Source organism: Thalassophryne amazonica, chromosome 3 (assembly GCF_902500255.1).
Source record: "Thalassophryne amazonica chromosome 3, fThaAma1.1, whole genome shotgun sequence".
Classification (NCBI taxonomy): domain Eukaryota; kingdom Metazoa; phylum Chordata; class Actinopteri; order Batrachoidiformes; family Batrachoididae; genus Thalassophryne; species Thalassophryne amazonica.
Window position 1 is genome coordinate 42,982,143 of NC_047105.1, and position 22,055 is coordinate 43,004,197.

The following is a 22,055-nucleotide window of genomic DNA, read 5'->3' on the forward strand; positions in this document are numbered from 1 at the left end:
AGACAATCCTGCAGTTTAGCTAATTGGTGTGTGTCCTCTGGCTTCATGGACAGATAAAGCTGGGTATCATCTGCGTAACAATGAAAATTTAAGCAATACCGTCTAATAATACTGCCTAAGGGAAGCGTGTATAAAGTGAATAAAATTGGTCCTAGCACAGAACCTTGTGGAACTCCATAATTAACTTTAGTCTGTGAAGAAGATTCCCCATTTACATGAACAAATTGTAATCTATTAGACAAATATGATTCAAACCACCGCAGCGCAGTGCCTTTAATACCTATGGCATGCTCTAATCTCTGTAATAAAATTTTATGGTCAACAGTATCAAAAGCAGCACTGAGGTCTAACAGAACAAGCACAGAGATGAGTCCACTGTCCGAGGCCATAAGAAGATCATTTGTAACCTTCACTAATGCTGTTTCTGTACTATGATGAATTCTAAAACCTGACTGAAACTCTTCAAATAGACCATTCCTCTGCAGATTATCAGTTAGCTGTTTTACAACTACCCTTTCAAGAATTTTTGAGAGAAAAGGAAGGTTGGAGATTGGCCTATAATTAGCTAAGATAGCTGGGTCAAGTGATGGCTTTTTAAGTAATGGTTTAATTACTGCCACCTTAAAAGCCTGTGGTACATAGCCAACTAACAAAGATAGATTGATCATATTTAAGATCGAAGCATTAAATAATGGTAGGGCTTCCTTGAGCAGCCTGGTAGAAATGGGGTCTAATAAACATGTTGATGGTTTGGATGAAGTAACTAATGAAAATAACTCAGACAGAACAATCGGAGAGAAAGAGTCTAACCAAATACCGGCATCACTGAAAGCAGCCAAAGATAACGATACGTCTTTGGGATGGTTATGAGTAATTTTTTCTCTAATAGTTAAAATTTTGTTAGCAAAGAAAGTCATGAAGTCATTACTAGTTAAAGTTAATGGAATACTCAGCTCAATAGAGCTCTGACTCTTTGTCAGCCTGGCTACAGTGCTGAAAAGAAACCTGGGGTTGTTCTTATTTTCTTCAATTAGTGATGAGTAGAAAGATGTCCTAGCTTTACGGAGGGCTTTTTTATAGAGCAACAGACTCTTTTTCCAGGCTAAGTGAAGATCTTCTAAATTAGTGAGACGCCATTTCCTCTCCAACTTACGGGTTATCTGCTTTAAGCTACGAGTTTGTGAGTTATACCACGGAGTCAGGCACTTCTGATTTAAAGCTCTCTTTTTTAGAGGAGCTACAGCATCCAAAGTTGTCTTCAATGAGGATGTAAAACTATTGACGAGATACTCTATCTCACTTACAGAGTTTAGGTAGCTATATCTCACTTACAGAGTTTAGGTAGCTACTCTGCACTGTGTTGGTATATGGCATTAGAGAACATAAAGAAGGAATCATATCCTTAAACCTAGTTACAGCGCTTTCTGAAAGACTTCTAGTGTAATGAAACTTATTCCCCACTGCTGGGTAGTCCATCAGAGTAAATGTTATTAAGAAATGATCAGACAGAAGGGAGTTTTCAGGGAATACTGTTAAGTCTTCTATTTCCATACCATAAGTCAGAACAAGATCTAAGATATGATTAAAGTGGTGGGTGGACTCATTTACTTTTTGAGCAAAGCCAATAGAGTCTAATAATAGATTAAATGCAGTGTTGAGGCTGTCATTCTCAGCATCTGTGTGGATGTTAAAATCGCCCACTATAATTATCTTATCTGAGCTAAGCACTAAGTCAGACAAAAGATCTGAAAATTCACAGAGAAACTCACAGTAACGACCAGGTGGACGATAGATAATAACAAATAAAACTGTTTTTTTGGGACTTCCAATTTGGATGGACAAGACTAAGAGTCAAGCTTTCAAATGAATTAAAGCTCTGTCTGGGTTTTTGATTAATTAATAAGCTGGAATGGAAGATTGCTGCTAATCCTCCGCCCCGGCCCGTGCTACGAGCATTCTGACAGTTAGTGTGACTCGGGGGTGTTGACTCATTTAAACTAACATATTCATCCTGCTGTAACCAGGTTTCTGTAAGGCAGAATAAATCAATATGTTGAGCAATTATTATATCATTTACCAACAGGGACTTAGAAGAGAGAGACCTAATGTTTAATAGACCACATTTAACTGTTTTAGTCTGTGGTGCAGTTGAAGGTGCTATATTATTTTTTCTTTTTGAATTTTTATGCTTAAATAGATTTTTGCTGGTTATTGGTAGTCTGGGAGCAGGCACCGTCTCTACGGGGATGGGGTAATGAGGGGATGGCAGGGGGAGAGAAGCTGCAGAGAGGTGTGTAAGACTACAACTCTGCTTCCTGGTCCCAACCCTGGATAGTCACGGTTTGGAGGATTTAAGAAAATTGGCCAGATTTCTAGAAATGAGAGCTGCTCCATCCAAAGTGGGATGGATGCCGTCTCTCCTAACAAGACCAGGTTTTCCCCAGAAGCTTTGCCAATTATCTATGAAGCCCACCTCATTTTTTGGACACCACTCAGACAGCCAGCAATTCAAGGAGAACATGCGGCTAAACATGTCACTCCCGGTCTGATTGGGGAGGGGCCCAGAGAAAACTACAGAGTCCGACATTGTTTTTGCAAAGTTACACACCGATTTAATGTTAATTTTAGTGACCTCCGATTGGCGTAACCGGGTGTCATTACTGCCGACGTGAATTACAATCTTACCAAATTTACGCTTAGCCTTAGCCAGCAGTTTCAAATTTCCTTCAATGTCGCCTGCTCTGGCCCCCGGAAGACAATTGACTATGGTTGCTGGTGTCGCTAACTTCACATTTCGCAAAACAGAGTCGCCAATAACCAGAGTTTGATCCTCGGCGGGTGTGTCGTCGAGTGGGGAAAAACGGTTAGAGATGTGAACGGGTTGGCGGTGTACACAGGGCTTCTGTTTAGGGCTACGCTTCCTCCTCACAGTCACCCAGTCAGCCTGCTTTCCCGGCTGCTCTGGATCTGCCAGGGGGTAACTAACGGCGGCTAAGCTACAGTATTTTTAATTTATTTTTACTTAAGACCAGGAAGGGAAACCTTGAATAAAAAAATAAAATAATAATAATACTTTAAACAAACCCTTACTTTAACCACTTTAATTAAGGCTCACCACATTAAGGGTCGCCACACTAGATTCAAGATGGACCTGCATGTTAAATTGGCACAAGTTTCACACCGGATGCTCTTCCTGATGCAACTCTACATTACATGGAGAAGTGTGGCAGGGGTAGGGTTTGAACCCGTAACTTGATCATTAAAATGATGTGTACGGTTGTTGTCAGATGTTTACACATGTGCATCGTAGACATGAATGTCCTGGTCATTTTTGCCTGTTAATGATGTCTCTGAACTGCTCTTTTGCCACGGTGGAATGATTGTAAAGCATACTGTATGAAAACAAAAAAAAACAAACAAGAATTGGGCTGCATAAGTGAATTTGTTTCACATCTTTAATCCACACAGGGTAAAAATTATACATACAGGTTCAAATATATACATTCCATTAAATGGTGCTCAAGGTTCTACAATGTCTTTTAAAGTAACAAGGCTTATCAGGCATTGACATTAATGCTTGTACGAGACAAGTGTAAAATGTGATCGGACAAGCAATAGCTCTAAATTGTCCGACCGGACAAGTGGCATTTTTTTGGTTTTAAACGTTCACATTCTTTATTTTGATCGCTTGGAACCAAAATACCTGACCGCCGCCTTTTTGTATTCTTATTTACATCACGTCTTGTCTCGCACCTCGCAAGAAAGTGTCTTCGGTTTTTCCCGCCACTCTCCACGCAGCTGACAATCAGAAAACACGGTATCAATGTATGCGCGAGACCAGTGTATGGAGTGTGTGTTCGTAGTAGAGGCTGACATTTTTTGGGAATCCCACGGGTCATGGGAGTCAACTTTGCTATTTATCACGTGAATGGGACAGTACAAGATTAAAAATTCATGGGAGCAGATGGTTTTAGGCAGCGAGCTGTCCTGCTGCCATTTGAGCGGTCAATTTTCGAAAAGAGACGCCGAAAAAAATAGCGGGCGGCTTTGCTTAAAGCTTAAAATTAAGACTGGATCAGAGCACTGCAGCTGTCTGTGTCTGTGTCTGTGAGAGAGAGTCGGCTGGCTGAAAGGAGGAAGTGTGTGTGTGTGTGGGGGGGAGCACAGAGTGAAAAACACTAAACTGTGGCGCTGCCTTTATTTCTCTCTGGACTGTTCTAATGGTACGTCCTGTTCACACCGTGTGCACATGTTGGTGACAGTTATACTGAAATTATGAGATGAAATAAACTGGTCAAAATTCCTTAAAATGAGAATATATGGATGAACAGAATGGAAAAAAAAAAAAGAAAAAAAAAAATCACACACACACGTGTTTTAAAAAAAGACCTGATGTGGAGAAACTCTGCAGTGATGTTCAGAAGTATAGAAATCACAAAGCAGCTGAGAACTCTGAACTTTAACAGGCTGTTATTTTACAGCCGATTTTTATTTTTCAAAATTATTAGGCTGCAGTTCTGAGTTTCATTTATTTCAAAGTAAGTTACTGCTTATAATTTTCAAAAATCACGAGTTGTGTCCTGGTGGCTTCTCTAAAGCCTAAAACTAAATGTCTAAAGCCTAAAAACTAAAAGAAGGAAAAAATGGAGTGGTACAGGAGCGGGACAGGACAGGATTTTTTTTTTTTTTTTTTTTAATCTGGCCAGGGATTGGGATGGGACAGGAATTTTTCTGTGGGAGTGGGACGGGACAGGAGTGAAAATCTACTCCCGGGTCACCCTCTAGTTCATAGCATCTTCTTGCGAGATACTGTGGTGGGAAACATTAAATAACAAACATCGCATTAATTAACACTCCTTTTGAAGAATATATTGAACAGAATGTCTTTTGTAAAACCTTCGAAACCAGGCCAGATACCAGGGAAAGCGCCAGTCAAATGCAAAGCATCAACCCCTGCAAGTGTAGAAACTTCAAAGACGAGGTATGAAGAGAGAGGAAGTTTGTGAGTAGCTGGACACAGGATTATCCGACGTCCGTGGCTGGGGCACAAGGAAGAGGACAGCACAATATACTGCCATGTCTGTCGGGATTTTCCTTCAATTGCGGACCAGTAAGTAATTTTTAAAATGTTGAAATAAAAGAATTTGATTTGCTTTATAAAATAGATATTGGCAAATGGCAAATGATCATGCATTGAACAGTGATGAACTCAGAAAACACACAGGAGAGAAGCAGATGCATATTGGCATTTACCAATTATTACCAACAATTGCAGGAGAGAAACATTATGAGCTATGTCTTGGTTAACGGATTAAAAGGCTAGAGGCTATGCATGCAATATGTAAAAAAAAAAATATTTTTTGGAAATTGAATTTTACCACCCACACAGGAGAATGACAGTATTAACTTTTTCATGAAGTGATATGTCACAGCAAAGTAGATGTGATAAATATTTAATCTGAATCTCAGTCCCAGAAAATGTTGAAATGTAATGACTTTTCTATTTCAGCTGCAATTCTTATGTTGCAATATTAAAGTTAAAGTACTTACAAAAGTATGACAGGTTTTTATTAAGTGACAAGTCAGAGCAAAGTACATGTGATAAATATATAATTTGAATCTCAGTCACGGGTTGTCCGGACAACCAGCTTTTCCTATTGGACAAGTAGACTGCCAGGGTTACTTGTCCTATGGACAAGTACACTAAAAAGCTTAATGTCAATGCCTGCTTATTAACTCCTTGTTAGTGACCATGATCGACTACAACCGGTAGTTTCTCGTTGCCAGCCTAAAAATGTGTTTGACGGCACTCATTGGACTGATCAAACTCAAAGATCTCAGAAAGAGAACTGCAGATTTACACGGCTTTGGAAGGTCTCTTGGAGCCATTTCTTAACAACTGCAGATTCCAAGACAATCAGTACAAGTTAGTCGAACGTGTCACTACTTGGCCAAGATGTGGAAGAAGACCTAAACCAGTGGTCTCCAAACTATTCCAGAAAGGGCCGACAGGGTGCAGGTTTTATTTGCAGCCACTGACTTCAGCAGGTGATTTCACTGATTAACATTACTTGGAGCAGGTGGCATGAGTTCATCTGTGAAATCACGTGCTGGAGTCAGTGGCTGCAAAGAAAACCTGCACCCTCTCGGCCCTTTCTGGAATAGTTTGGAGACCACTGACCTAAACTGTCACCTCCAGATGAGCGGAAATTGGCTTAACGAGTTTTATGTCTCCATGGACAGAGGGTACTGACCAAGAAAGAATCCCTGCTCCAAATCAGCTAACTTCAAGCGAGACTGAAATTTGAAGCTGCCCATATGGACAAGCCAAATGCCTTCTGGAGAAAACTTTTATGGTCAGAAAGGACAAAGATCTGGTCAAAATGGCAAGAGGTATGATTGGAGAAATTAAGGTGAGGAGGCTTTCAAACCAAAGAACACTGCACCAACTATCACGCATGGTGGTGGTTAGCATCATGCTCTGGGGCTGTTTTGCTGCTTGTGGTAGTGGTGCATTGTACAAAGTGGACTGAATAATGGAGGAGGAGGAATACCTCAAAATTCTTTGTCACCTCAAATCAACAGCTCAATGGTTGAAAATTGGCCGGGGGGGTTCAACAGGACAATGATCCGAAACACACATCAAAACTGTTTGCAGGGTGGATAAAGCAAGTTGGAATGACTTTCCCAAAACCCCAATCTTAACCCTACTGAAAATGTGTGAACTATGCTTAAAAGTCAGCTCTGTGCCAGGAAACCAACCACTTTAAATGAACTCTACCAATAAGAGTGGTCAAATTCAGTGCATCCTCAAAGTATTCACAGCACTTCACTTTCTCCACATTTTATGTTACAGCCTTATTCCAAAATACAGTAAATACATTTTTTCACTTTTAAAATTCTACGCACAACACCCCATAAAGACAACATGAAAAAAGCTTTTTTTTTATTTTTGCAAATTTATTAAAACATAATAAACTAAGACATCACATGTACATAAGTATTCACACCCTTTGCTCAATACTTTGTTGATGCACCTTTGGCAGCAATTACAGCCTCGTGTCTTCTTGAACGTGATGGCCTGGTGCACCTATCTTTGGGCAGTTTCGCCCATTCCTCATTGCAGCATCTCTCAAGCTCCATTTTCAGATCTCTCCAGAGATGTTCAATCGGATTCAGGTATGAGGTCTGGCTGGGCCACTCAAGGACATTCACAGAGATGTCCTGAAGCCACTCCTTTGATATCTTGCATGTGTGCTTAGGGTCATTGTCTTGCTGAAAGATCAACCACTGCCCCAGTCTGAGGTCAATAGTGCACTGGATCAGATTTTCATCCAGGATGTCTCTGTACATTGCTACATTCATCTTTCCCTCCATTCTGACTATTCTCCCAGTTCCTGCCACTGAAAAACATCCCCACAGCATGATGCTGCCACCACCCTGTTTCGCTGTAGGGATGGTGTCTGGTTCCCTCCAAACATGACAAAAAGCATTCACGCTAAAGAGTTCAATCTTCAACCAGAGAATTTTGTTTCTCATGGTCTGGGAGTCCTTCAGGGGCCTTTTAGCAAACTCCAGGCAGGTTACCATGTACCTTTTACTAATGTGGCCCTTTTTGAAATGTTTGATTAGGTTTGCTGTATTGTGGGTGGCGACAGAGTTTCCACCTCTCAGTCAATGGCTTTGCAACACATCGCTCATTGGCCAATATTTTTGAAGCAAACCGGCTGCCATATTAACACTCCGATGTCCCGCTCCTGAACACTCTTTTCTATTGAACTTTAATAAGGTGCATGCAACTTTATTCTTTGTAATTTTGTTAAAAAAAAAAAAAAAAAAACCTTTGTGTACAGGTATAACCTACGCAAACTGCCAGATCAAAGTCTGTGGATGAACATTTCACCTGTGAGTATGATTGAAATGGGAAGTAATGAACAATAATTTGAAGAGTTCTATCCTTTATTCCAGCACATAGGCAAAGATAATAATAAGTGGCTTATTAACACAAAACCTGTAGCCACATGTGTTTTCTGTTGGACGAACTATAAGACATTTATTAGGTCTACCTGTGCCTAGTTTTGGAGCTTTCAGCATTGTTGGTATGATGGATTAAGGCAATACTAATTGCTTTAGTATTGCCTTAATACTAAAGCTGGATTACTTATATTAGGCTGAAGCTCATACAGCTGTGTGTAATAAATGTCACTGCAGGGAAAACTCTCCTGTAGCTAGTTAAGTGGTACTTAATTCTTTCAGTGCAACTATTTAAATAAAAAAAAATCCACTATTTCTGTATTATCCATCATCATGACCTTTGTTATCCATCCACTTTTGTTCATGATATGGTACCAATACATACATATATACGAGGTCTGTTAGAAAAGTATCTGACCTTTTTATTTTTTTCAAAAACCTGATGGATTTGAATCACATGTGCTTGCATGAGCCAACCTTGAACCTTCATGCACGTGTGATTTTTTTCACGCCTGTCGGTTGCGTCATTTGCTTGTAAGCAGCCTTTGTGTGAGGATGGGTGTAGTCTCTCGTCGTTTTTTCTTTGCAAGGAAAATGGTGGAACGACTGAAGCAGTGCGACTGCATCAAATTTTGCCAGAAAATAGGCGACAGCCAGGTGGAAACCATTCAGTTATTCAGACGGCTTTCGGTGACGATCCTATGGGCATCACACAGATTAAGGAGCGGTACAACCGGTTTAAAGACGTCCGCACAACGGTGGAGAGCGAGCCACGCTCCGGTCAGCCATCAACATGCTGAAATGACCAGATCATTTCCAAAGTGAACGCTGTGATGATGTGGGACCGTCGTGTTACTATCCGAAAAATTGCGGAAGAGGTGGACATCAGCACTTTTTCGGCACATTCCACTGTGACAGAAGATTTTGCCATGAAAAGAGCTGCAGCGAAATTCATCGGCATGAAGCTGATGGAGCAGCAAAAGCGCCTCCGTGTTGAAGCCTCACAGGACATGCTGTAAAATGCCCAGCTCTTTCCACCATTCGGAAGATTCAGACGGCTTTCGGTGGCTTTTCAGTCGTGTGGCTATCCGAGAAATTGTGGACGAGGCTTCATTGGAATTGGGGTTGTGTGTATATATATATATATATATATATATATATATATATATATATAAACGCAACACTTTTGGTTTTGCTCCCATTTTGTATGAGATGAACTCAAAGATCTAAAACTTTTTCCACATACACAATATCACCATTTCCCTCAAATATTGTTCACAAACCAGTCTAAATCTGTGATAGTGAGCACTTCTCCTTTGCTGAGATAATCCATCCCACCTCACAGGTGTGCCATATCAAGATGCTGATTAGACACCATGATTATTGCACAGGTGTGCCTTAGACTGTCCACAATAAAAGGCCACTCTGAAAGGTGCAGTTTTGTTTTATTGGGGGGATACCAGTCAGTATCTGGTGTGACCACCATTTGTCTCATGCAGTGCAACACATCTCCTTCGCATAGAGTTGATCAGGTTGTCAATTGTGGCCTGTGGAATGTTGGTCCACTCCTCTTCAATGGCTGTGCGAAGTATATATATATATATATATATATATATATATATATATATATATATATATATATATATACATATATATATACATATATATATATATACATATATATATATACATACATATATATATACACACACACATACACACACACACCTACCATCGACATTAACGCTTGTCCGATTGTCCGGGACAAGTGTAAAATGTGATTGGACAAGCAATAGCTCTAAATCATTGTCCGACTGGACAAGTGGCATTTTTTTTATTTTTTTTTTTGGTTTAAAACGTTCAAATTCTTCTCGCACCTCGCAAGAAAGCATCTTCAGTTTTTCCCGCCACTCTCCACGCAGCGGACAATCGGAAAACATGATAACACAGGGTTCTCCCCAGACAATGGAACTACGGCGCCGTGCCACACTGCTATCAGATAGTTTTTCTAAAATACAGCCAGGCTGTTTGTGCTGCACTGGCCGCTCCCCCTCCCCCACAGACAAAGAGCCGAGCAGCGCTGCAGCGGGAAAAAACTCTGTCAAAGTCTTCAGATAAAACAAGCTCCTTTTGCTTGCATAGCTCCAGAAATTAATTTATAGGCTTTATTTTACAGTTGAAAGCCTTCATGTTTCAAAAGTTTGCTCAAATACGGTGTGAGAATGAAGGCTCTCATTCCCTCACAGAGAGACAGAGAGAGAGAGAGGAAGAGGAGGAAAAAGTGTTATTAGACGTAAAAAAGCAGCGAAACAATTTTAATAAACCATCATCTTCACCAGACAGCCTTAGTGAAACAGTAAAGTGTGAAAAAGTGATTCTTCCAGAATTATTTTTTTCATTTTCTTTTTATTATTGTTGTTTATGCACCAATGACACCTGATCAAATTACTTGTATGTGAGAACTTACTTGGCAATAAATTTGATTCTGATTTGACAATCAAATCAGTCCAGATTTAGCTCTTGTTCAAACAAGACAATTTGGGGTTATATTGTTTTTTTTGTTTTTTTTTAAAATAAGTATGCAATTCCACTCAAAAATGTTGAAAAGAAAAAAAAAAAAAAAAAAAGAGCTAAACTGTCAACATGACAGAAAAAAAAACTCTGCCTGGACTCTTACTGGACTAAAGGTACAGTGTGTCATTTTTAAAGAAGAGAGCAAATGTTATGTCAATCAAATATTAATGTGTTTTTAAATTTTTCAATGTCATTTATTTTCTTAACATACAGAAAAAAAAGAACTTTGATATTACAACATAAGTGTAAATTTTTTGTCTATTATACTTGCTTTCAATGCATCTAAAACGAGTCAAAATGACTCGCATCGCGCGCCGCCTCGGGCGGTAATTGCCAACAGCACAGCTAGACTAAAAATTTCTGGGGAGAACCCTGTATCATGTGTGCACGAGACCACTGTATGGAGTGTGCGTTCGTAGCATCTTGTAAGATGCTGTGGCGGGAAACATTAGATAACGAACATTGCATCGATTAACACGCCTTTTGAAGAATATATTGAACAGAATGTCTTTTCTAAAACCTCCGAAACCAACCCAAATACCAGGGAAATGCAAAGCATCAACCCCTGCAAGTGTAGAAGCTTCAAAAAAGAGGTATGAAGAGAAAGGAAGAGAGAGGGAAGTTTGTGAGTAGCTGGACACAAGATTATCCATGGCTGGGGCACAAGGAAGAGGACAACACAATATACTGCCATGTCTGTCAGGATTTTCCTTCAACTGCGGACCAGTAAGGCATTTTTAAATGTTGAAATAAAAGAATTTGATTTGCTTTATCAAAAAACATACTGGCAAATGATCATGCATTGAGCAGTGATGAATTCAGAAAACACAGGAGAGAAGCAGATGCATACTGGCATTTACCAATTATTTAAAATTTTTCCCCAATTATCAACAATCGCAGGAGAGAAACATTATGAGCTATGTCTTGGTTAACAGATTAAAAGGCTAGAGGCTATGCATGCAATATGTAATAAAATTTGTTTTTCGGAAATTCAGTTTTACCACCCACACCGGAGAAAAGCAATTTATGATAAAGTGTAATTTCAGGACTTCCACAGTAGTATGCCCCAGACACCCCTAGGTGACATGCACCATTGGCGTATGTATGGCGTGCCTTCGGCACACTTCACGCGGCTCGCGCCTGTGGCGCGAGGTTGTCCGGACAAACAGCTTTTCCTATAGGATAATTTTTAGAATTGAGTATTTCTCCCAGTGAGATACGAGTAGGGCTGGGTATCGTCTAGGACAAGCCGATTCGATACGATTCTCGATATAGTGCAGCTCGATTCGATTATCGATATTTAAACTTTAAAATGTATGCTCAAAGCCATTCAATCAACAAAACCAACCAAATATATTTACGTTCAATTTATTGAATGATACATTAAGTAACAGTAATAATAACTGTAACTTTAATAGAAAAATAAAGTGCATTTGGTTTAATGGTTTTAACATATGAAACCAAAAAGGGACCATTTTTAACATAGATTAAAAAAAATAAAGTGTATCTATAATGCTTTTAACCAAACATATTGAAAACCATGAGTGGTGTCCACTCAGCTTATTAAAACTCCTGGCTGAAACATCAGTATTGAACATAAATAGAACACAATGTTAAAGAACTCCTCTCAGTAATGTGGACTTCACAAATGCCACTCTACTCCATTATATTTTTGTGTAGAAACAGTAGTTGGTCAACATGCTCTGGGTTAAGTGCACTTCTCTGTGCAGTGACTATATCTCCTGCAGTGGAAAATACTCGCTCTGAAGAGACACTAGTCCCTGGAATACACAGGTAGGTTTTTGCAAGACGTGACAAAAGTGGATACTCGGTCTGGTGCTCTTTCCACCAGCTGAGTGGATCACCACCTACAAGGGACATGGGAGCAGTTTCTTTGTATCGAGTCATTTCCTCCTCAGCACGATCCTGTGTGGTTCTATGTCTCGCTGCAGTACCTTTACTGTATGTTTGACCAAGAAGATCAGCCAGACTGCATGATGACCTTGCTCTCTTGGTGGGTGGACCAGTAGAGATGTCCTGCTTGTTGTCATCCTGCACTAGCACCTCATCGGGGTCTGCTGTCTCCATTTCAGCCTGTTCCTATAGAAGTAAATCCGAAAGAGAAAAAGCAGGTTTAATATAACTTGTGTTTTTCCATTATTAAATTCACCATTCTAATTTAACATAATCTGCCAAATGTGTATTTTCCCCAACTTTAACATTATAAAAGTATCCCTTATAAGCATTTTCTTTTAACCCTTAACATATGACGTATGTGACATACACAAAAAATATTTTTTTATAAGTCAGTAACTTAGTGATAATTTAAACAAAGATATTACCTGAAATGGTTGCTGGATCCCTCCTGCCTCTGCAATGACCCTCATGTAGATGTCCTGGCATTCATCATCGGAGAGGAAGGGAAGTGCCTTGAATCTTGGATCCATAGCGGCACACACATATAAAGTCTTTTTCTGCTCATCCTTGTATCTCTTGCTCAGGTCCTCACAAATGGCTGATTTTATTTCTTTCACTAATGCAGAATCAGCATGGTGCCTATGTAGGTGAGCCCGCAAGTTGGTAGTGTTTCCAGAATAGCGTACCGTACCATTACAGTGCCTGCATATTGCATTTGTTTTGTCCAGTCCCTGGCCTTTTTCACTGGCTTTAAAACCAAAATGTGCCCAAACATCTGCTTTTAGAGACAGCGGCGCTTCTAGAATCCTCTCGGCCATTTTGCTTATTCATGTCACTTGCACTTCCTCGCTGTGAACAGGAATGGCGCGCTGTAATACCACCCCCTAGGGGTTGGGGGTGTATTGATATTGAATGCCAGAATATCGATATCAAATCGTTTAAAAAAAAATCGATATATATCGTATCGATTTTTATGCACAGCCCTAGATACGAGTAAGTGAGAATAAAAGAGAAGAAAGTGTCAAAGTAATAAAAGAAAGAAAACAAATCAAATAGCGAATAGCAGGCATAGATTAGGAGGGCTCAATCTTACATTAGCCGAAGAACAAAAATAAGTAAATGAGAGAATCAGCATAGTTATTACTTGAAATTGTTGACGTTCTAATAAGCTGTCTATGTACGGTTCGCATAAGTTGGGAGTAGCAAGATGGCCACCAGTTTGCTTCAGTGGATTGTACGGAGTGTGTGGGCCAATGAGCTATCCAGTAGGGATGTGAATCATACAACTCACGATTCAATTCGATTCCGATTCTTGGGGTGACGATTCGATTCAGAATCAATTTTCGATTCAAAGAGCTCTGAGAAATAATTACTTAAAAAATGTTTATGTTTAAGAAAATGGAGCTTTACAAGGTTAATCAAGTGATTCTAAATGTAAATTTAATCATCTGCTTTGCTCGTTAAGAGTTGTCTGGCAGTTTAGCGAAGCGTTGGTCAGTAGTCGGCAGATACCGCTGCTCCCCTCTTTTAGCTCTGGGTGATGACGTAGCATGTGGGCTTGCAGATTTGAAGTGTTTCCGAAGTACTTGACTTTCATTTTGCAGATTTTGCACACTGCATAAATCAAGTCAAGCTCCTTCTTAAGCAGCAAATAATAAAATAAAAAAAACATTTGCCTTCAGCAAAGACGGTGCTGGCTGAATTAGCTCTTCGTCCGCCATGCTAAGCTACAGTCACTGAACTCTGCAGCTCGCAAGTGTTTGAAGCACAGCGGACCACCCCCCCCCCACCCCCCGCGGGGACGCTGTAGTACGGAAGCCGCTGCCTGACAAACAGTACACGCAGCGAGTAAGCAAGAAAATGTTTTAAAAAATGCTTTTTTAACATCGATTCAGAATCGTAATAAAGAAGAATCGCGATTTGGACATGAATCGATTTTTTCCGACACCCCTACTATCCAGTAATATGAAAAAGCTCATATTACTGGATAGTAAGAGTGTCGGATATCCATGCCTATCTCGGCTTTCAGTGCTTACCAGTCGAGTGAGTATAAAAGAAATTGTGGAGAGCTGGGCTTTGTCCCAACTTGTCCTCTAACACTCCGCAACGGAGGTGTTCCTTTGTCTCGCTTCCTCAGCGAATCGGTCGTGATGCGCGAAGCCTCCGCTCAGCTTTCCATGACAAAATCTCTTGTTAAAAGTGAAATCTGCCGGAAAATGGCTGATGTCCAGCTCTTGTGATAACCAGAGAAATTGCACACAATGGTCCCGGCTCCACACAGCGATCCGTTTAGAAATGATGTGGTGGTTTCTGCCTCTCGATGGCGGCTCGCCGTGCGCCATTGTGGGCAGTCCTTAAAGCTGTAGTAACACTCCTTATTCTCTGTGAAGCCCGTAAAATTTTCACCGAAAGCCAGATAAATTTTTCGAATGGTTTCCAGCTGCCTGTCTCTAACAGTTTCTGAAAAAATTCTGATGGAAAAAAAGCCCAAATCATTCCGCCATTTCCTCGCAATGAAACGACAACGAGAGGGGTGGACCAGTGCTCACTCAAAGCCTGCCCACAGGCGAATGACAACCGACAGGCATGGAAAAACTCACGCACGCGTATGAAGGTTCAAGCTTGGCTGACGTAAAAACATATGAATCAAATCCATATATTTTTTGCATAAAATAAAAAGGTACAATACTTTTCTCACAGACCTCGTACTTTCCGGATCCACTGTATCAAGCCAAATTAAGGTAGAAGCTTGTTGATAAGTTTCAAAACTGTCTAGTCAAGGTGCAGCTTCCTAAGGGACTTTTAAACAAATATTAGTGAAGGTGTATGTATATATTTGAGCCTGTATCTATAATTTTAACCCTGTGAGGATTACAGAAGAGCCAAAATAAATTCCAACTTGTGCACCAAATTCTTGTTTTTTAGAGTTATTAATATGTATGCTGTACAATCATTCTACCCTGGCAAAAGAACAGGTAAATGACATCAGTAAAACCCAAAAATTACCATGACATTAATGCCCACAATGAATGTATGTAAAAGTCCGACCACAATAATTAAAGGAACACTTTTTAAAATAAGAGTATAGCATCAAGTCAATTTCATCTTCTGGGATATTGATCTGGTCAGTAAAGTAGCAGAGGGGGGTTGTTAATCAGTTTCAGATCCTTTGGTGTTAAGGGCTTGGTAAAACACTTGCATTTTCATTCCTTCTTATGAGTATCTGCAAAGTTAACATCTCATCATAATCGTTCAGATGAGCTGCGCTGTGCTGACGCAATGACCCACAATGTTTTCGAATAGACTGCGTAATATTCACGTGTAGTTCACAAAATGAATGCATGTCACAGATTTTGAACATTTCAAAATTTTCTTTGCACACAGCTGCGCACAGTTTACAACAAGTTTACTCTCTGGCATGCCAGATTGTCTACCAGTGCAGGGAACAAATTTGTGAAAGTGTCAAGTTACCTTAACAAATCAACAGGACCAGAATTGCCTCCTTTGTGCAAGAAGTAACAAGATGAGCACTGCCAGAGCTCTACAAAATGACCTCCAGTAGGCCACTGGTGTGAATTACTCTGACCAAACACTCATAAACAGACTTCATGAGTGTGGCCTGAGGGCCGACATCCTGCAGTGAGCCCTGTACTCACTGGCTGGTACCGTGGTGCTCGAATGGCATTTGCCATAGAACACCAGAATCGGCAGGTCCACCACTAGTGCACTGTGCTTTTCACAGATGACAGCAGGTTTAACCTGAGCACATGTGCAGACGTGAGAGACTGTAGAGGCCGTGGACAAAGTTATGCTGCCTATAACATCATTCAGCAAGACTGGCTTGGTTGTGGGTCAGTGATGGTCTGGGGAGGCATATGACTGGAAAGTGCACAGACCTCTATAGGCTAGACCAGTGATTCTCAACCGGGGTGCCGCGGCACCCTAGGGTGCCGTGATCGATCGTCAGGGGTGCCGTGGGTATTTTTCATATTCGCGATTACCGTGAATTATTTATTTTATCCACAAAGCATAAAACGACTCAGAATCTGACGTCATTGTGCTGCAGCCTCGCTCTCGTCTTAAGGCGGGACAATAACAAGGAGGCTGACGGCCGATTAAAACAGTGCCGTCTTCTTCAAAAGCCGTCTAAAATGCGGAGCTGTCGGTGTGTGTGCCTGTGCCTGTGTGTGCACGCGCGTGGAGTTAACAGGCTGCAGACTGTGAGGAAGGGGGTGGGTGAGGGAGATTCCTGAATGCAGGCGCGACACGTTCACCCTACACTGGTGGAGTGGGTCCTGGATTCCTTCTGGTGCACAACAATGCCCAGCCTCATGTGGCGAGTATGCAGGCAGTTCCTGGAGGATGAAGGAATTCATACCATTGACTGGCCCTCACGCTCGCCTGACCTAAATCCAATAGGACACCTCTAACCGCTTTAGATCACAGCCCCTCCTCCCGCAGCCAGCTAGAAAATATCCGCCCCCCCGCCACGTTAAAATCGGAAGTGAACTTACAAGCACGCTCATTGGTTGGTTGTGGTTTGGCGTATATGCTCAAGTATTTACTTTATTGAACCAACGGTTGGGTGTATAGGCACTCCGTATTTTAAAACGGAGTAAATGCACACTGATCATAATTTGTATCATTAAAATCAACTCGCTGCATATTTGAAGCAATATAAAGTGAATGCTTGTGAAATTTGTTTTTGGGGGACTTCTGCTGAAATAGCAGCGAACAGAGTGGTGTCTACTTGGACCACTGGACCTGCTCTTATAAACAAAACGACGAAAGCTGAAAAATGCCTAAATTCTCATAAAATTGTAGTTGGTAACAAACCAGAAATCATTGATTTCTATGGTGAACCTAAATGTGGGAAAAGGCAACAGTTTCACAGGGCAGGACTTGAGACCATGAAAAGCGCACATTTAGAAAACTCAGGGATTAAATGTGCACACGTGGCCAGACTGTGAATGCAAACGAGGACAGAAAAGCTAAGTGGACAGAGGATGTTTCATTTTCTGCACAGAACGCCATAAAGCCACTAAATCGTTACACAGAATGTAGTTGCTGGCTGCAATATTAATGTGTGAAATAGAGTTAGAGCACCTTTATTTATTATTTATGTTATTTTTTTTGGATGGGTGCAGGCAGGTAAATTCAACGACATACTGCATATGTGGGAAAACTAAAACGTTTTATTTCCTGACATTTTAGGCTAATCAATAACAATAAAGCATATAATAACTGAATAAGCCCACGTTCTTTGCAGTTTGACGCACTTCATCTGTATTTAGATTTAAACTTTAATTTATCCACATTTCTGTGTGCTGCCACGTTTACATTGAGCATGTCAGTTCATGTGATAAATAATTACCATAAACTCTGTATTTTAGGATGTGAAGGGTTAAACTTGGTCACTGTGACCTCTTGCATTTTCACACTTGTTGAAACCGTTTAGGTTGTTGCATCACTGCAACAGCAACGTGCACAACTGTTTGTTAGCTTACCAGCTAGCAAGCAGCAAACAACAAACATGCCAACGAACGTGGCAATTAGCTAGAGTGAAGCACTAAAGAATGTTAGGTTGTCCTGTGACAAAAGCCTTCAACAGAGCTGAGCAAAATCAGGAGAATAAACTTGAACCAGTACAGCTGTGCTGACTGAACGCATAAGGCTACTGCTAGCAGTCCAAAAGAAAGAAAAGTGAGCTACAAAACTCCAATAAAGCCCCAACGAAAACAACACAATGACGCAAAAAAATTCACACTCACCCGTGCGAGTTGTCTCAAAGTTAAAGAGAGCATCTCTGTAGAAAATCAAAACAGGAGCACACGGCTAGAAAGCTCAGTCAGAAAAGGCTACTTGAAGTTGTCGGCAACGGCTGCTTGACCTGCCGAGAGGCATGATGGGAATTGTAGTTTTCATGTGGAGATACTCCTCAAAGTGAAAGCCCGGTTTCCACCACTTGGTGTCATTATGCATCACACAATATTTTATATAACCTATGCATGACCATTGTAAGCAATGAGGTGGAGGCATTGTTTCTTATTTTCTTCTCAGTAACTTTAATCATGAATATGTTTTGGGTTTTAAGGTAAGGTCACGAAGGCGAGCATCTTGGGTCTTTCTCAGTGAGGAAAGGTTTACTGTCCTTGAATTTGCTGATGATGCTGTGATTTTTTTCAGGATCTGTGAATCCCCTAATTGAACCACTTGAGAAGTTAGTTAGGAGTAAATGGTAAATGGACTTGGATTTGTAATTTATGTCTGTAGCATGGCCCAAGCAGAGGGTCACCCCTATGAGTCTGGTCTGCTTGAGGTTTTTTCCTCAGAGGGAGTTTTTCCTTACCACTGCTGCTCTGGGGGTTAGTAAGGTTAGACCTTACTTGTGTGAAGCGCCTTGAGGCAACTCTGTTGTGATGTGGTGCTATATAAATGAAAATAAATTGAATTTACATAGCGCTTTTCCATCTGCATCAGACGCTCAGAGTGCTTTACATATAATGCCTCACATTCACACCGATGTGAGGGTGCTGCCATACAAGGCACTCACTACACACCGGGAGCAATAGGGGATTAAAGACCTTGCCCTCAGTGATTTTCCAGTCAGGCCGGGATTTGAATCGAGGATCTTCTGGTCTCAAGCCCAACACCTCCCCTGTATCTGGGTTTGAGATTTTCCTCAAGACTAAGACAGGTTTTGAGTGACTTTCTGGACTCAGTCAGTATCTGTGCAAAAGTGTCAAATTTGGGTCCAGAGTCATTGAGATTGAGAGACACCTGGGAAGCTTAGGTTGCTGGACAGAAGTGTTTGGTGATGCTGATGCCTTTCCAGAGGACTAATGGCCCAAGACTTTAAGGTCCTGGTTCTTCCTGGTTGTGAGACTTAGCCACTATAGTATCTCCCCGGGCTGTGACAAATTGCAAACGGCATTTGTGAGGGAGTTCCTAAAATTTTGCAGGGGTTCACAATCTCCACGTGTGAGTCACGGGGGTGCTCTCGTGTTGATTGAATTTTGAACATGACCAAAAAATTTGCATGACACATTTTCTCTCAAAATATCCACTGATTCATTGCGAGCATCTTGAACCATCCTCAGTTTTGTTTCCGTAAGTCAGAAACATGAGCGCCAACTTGTGAGGGGTTAGTGACACACTCTTCCTTTGATATGATTGGAAAAATGTAACGCTTTATTGTGTTATCCTTGGCAATTTTAGATACTGTATTGCTTATTTTACATACATGTATCTTAATGTCAAATAATCAAATCAAATGAAAAGACACATAACCCCGAAGCACTGCTGGTCACACAGAAGCGTGTTGAGAAATTCTTCAATTCAATTCAATCAATTCAATCAATTTTTTTATATAGCGCCAAATCACAACAAACAGTTGCCCCAAGGCGCTTTATATTGTAAGGCAAGGCCATACAATAATTATGTAAAACTCCAACGGTCAAAACGACCCCCTGTGAGCAAGCACTTGGCTACAGTGGGAAGGAAAAACTCCCTTTTAACAGGAAGAAACCTCCAGCAGAACCAGGCTCAGGGAGGGGCAGTCTTCTGCTGGGACTGGTTGGGGCTGAGGGAGAGAACCAGGAAAAAGACATGCTGTGGAGGGGAGCAGAGATCGATCACTAATGATTAAATGCAGAGTGGTGCATACAGAGCAAAAAGAGAAAGAAACAGTGCATCATGGGAACCCCCCAGCAGTCTCACCTGATCCAGCCCTAACTATAAGCTTTAGCAAAAAGGAAAGTTTTAAGCCTAATCTTAAAAGTAGAGAGGGTGTCTGTCTCCCTGATCTGAATTGGGAGCTGGTTCCACAGGAGAGGAGCCTGAAAGCTGAAGGCTCTGCCTCCCATTCTACTCTTACAAACCCTAGGAACTACAAGTAAGCCTGCAGTCTGAGAGCGAAGCGCTCTATTGGGGTAATATGGTACTACGAGGTCCCTAAGATAAGATGGGACCTGATTATTCAAAACCTTATAAGTAAGAAGAAGAATTTTAAATTCTATTCTAGAATTAACAGGAAGCCAATGAAGAGAGGCCAATATGGGTGAGATATGCTCTCTCCTTCTAGTCCCCGTCAGTACTCTAGCTGCAGCATTTTGAATTAACTGAAGGCTTTTTAGGGAACTTTTAGGACAACCTGATAATAATGAATTACAATAGTCCAGCCTAGAGGAAATAAATGCATGAATTAGTTTTTCAGCATCACTCTGAGACAAGACCTTTCTGATTTTAGAGATATTGCGTAAATGCAAAAAAAAAAGCAGTCCTACATATTTGTTTAATATGCGCTTTGAATGACATATCCTGATCAAAAATGACTCCAAGATTTCTCACAGTATTACTAGAGGTCAGGGTAATGCCATCCACAGTAAGGATCTGGTTAGACACCATGTTTCTAAGATTTGTGGGGCCAAGTACAATAACTTCAGTTTTATCTGAGTTTAAAAGCAGGAAATTAGAGATCATCCATGTCTTTATGTCTGTAAGACAATCCTGCAGTTTAGCTAATTGGTGTGTGTCCTCTGGCTTCATGGATAGATAAAGCTGGGTATCATCTGCGTAACAATGAAAATTTAAGCAATACCGTCTAATAATACTGCCTAAGAGAAGCATGTATAAAGTGAATAAAATTGGTCCTAGCACAGAACCTTGTGGAACTCCATAATTAACTTTAGTCTGTGAAGAAGATTCCCCATTTACATGAACAAATTGTAATCTATTAGACAAACATGATTCAAACCACCGCAGCGCAGTGCCTTTAATACCTATGGCATGCTCTAATCTCTGTAATAAAATTTTATGGTCAACAGTATCAAAAGCAGCACTGAGGTCTAACAGAACAAGCACAGAGATGAGTCCACTGTCCGAGGCCATAAGAAGATCATTTGTAACCTTCACTAATGCTGTTTCTGTACTATGATGAATTCTAAAACCTGACTGAAACTCTTCAAATAGACCATTCCTCTGCAGATGATCAGTTAGCTGTTTTACAACTACCCTTTCAAGAATTTTTGAGAGAAAAGGAAGGTTGGAGATTGGCCTATAATTAGCTAAGATAGCTGGGTCAAGTGATGGCTTTTTAAGTAATGGTTTAATTACTGCCACCTTAAAAGCCTGTGGTACATAGCCAACTAACAAAGATAGATTGATCATATTTAAGATCGAAGCATTAAATAATGGTAGGGCTTCCTTGAGCAGCCTGGTAGGAATGGGGTCTAATAAACATGTTGATGGTTTGGATGAAGTAACTAATGAAAATAACTCAGAACAATCGGAGAGAAAGAGTCTAACCAAATACCGGCATCACTGAAAGCAGCCAAAGATAACGATACGTCTTTGGGATGGTTATGAGTAATTTTTTCTCTAATAGTTAAAATTTTGTTAGCAAAGAAAGTCATGAAGTCATTACTAGTTAATGTTAATGGAATACTCAGCTCAATAGAGCTCTGACTCTTTGTCAGCCTGGCTACAGTGCTGAAAAGAAACCTGGGGTTGTTCTTATTTTCTTCAATTAGTGATGAGTAGAAAGATGTCCTAGCTTTATGGAGGGCTTTTTTATAGAGCAACAGACTCTT

General features: G+C 40.7%; 1 protein-coding gene across 1 annotated transcript in view; it reads right to left on the reverse strand.

Annotated features, from left to right (window-relative positions):
* The window catches only part of shmt2 (serine hydroxymethyltransferase 2 (mitochondrial)), a 103,244-nt gene extending 84,887 nt beyond the window's left edge, over positions 1-18,357 (reverse strand). Inside the window, exon 1 of the mRNA XM_034166114.1 lies at positions 18,237-18,357. Coding sequence (XP_034022005.1) covers positions 18,237-18,269 — 33 coding nt within the window. The 5' untranslated portion in view covers positions 18,270-18,357. The remainder of the gene's footprint in view (positions 1-18,236) is intronic.
* Between the last annotated feature and the right edge of the window lie 3,698 nt (positions 18,358-22,055).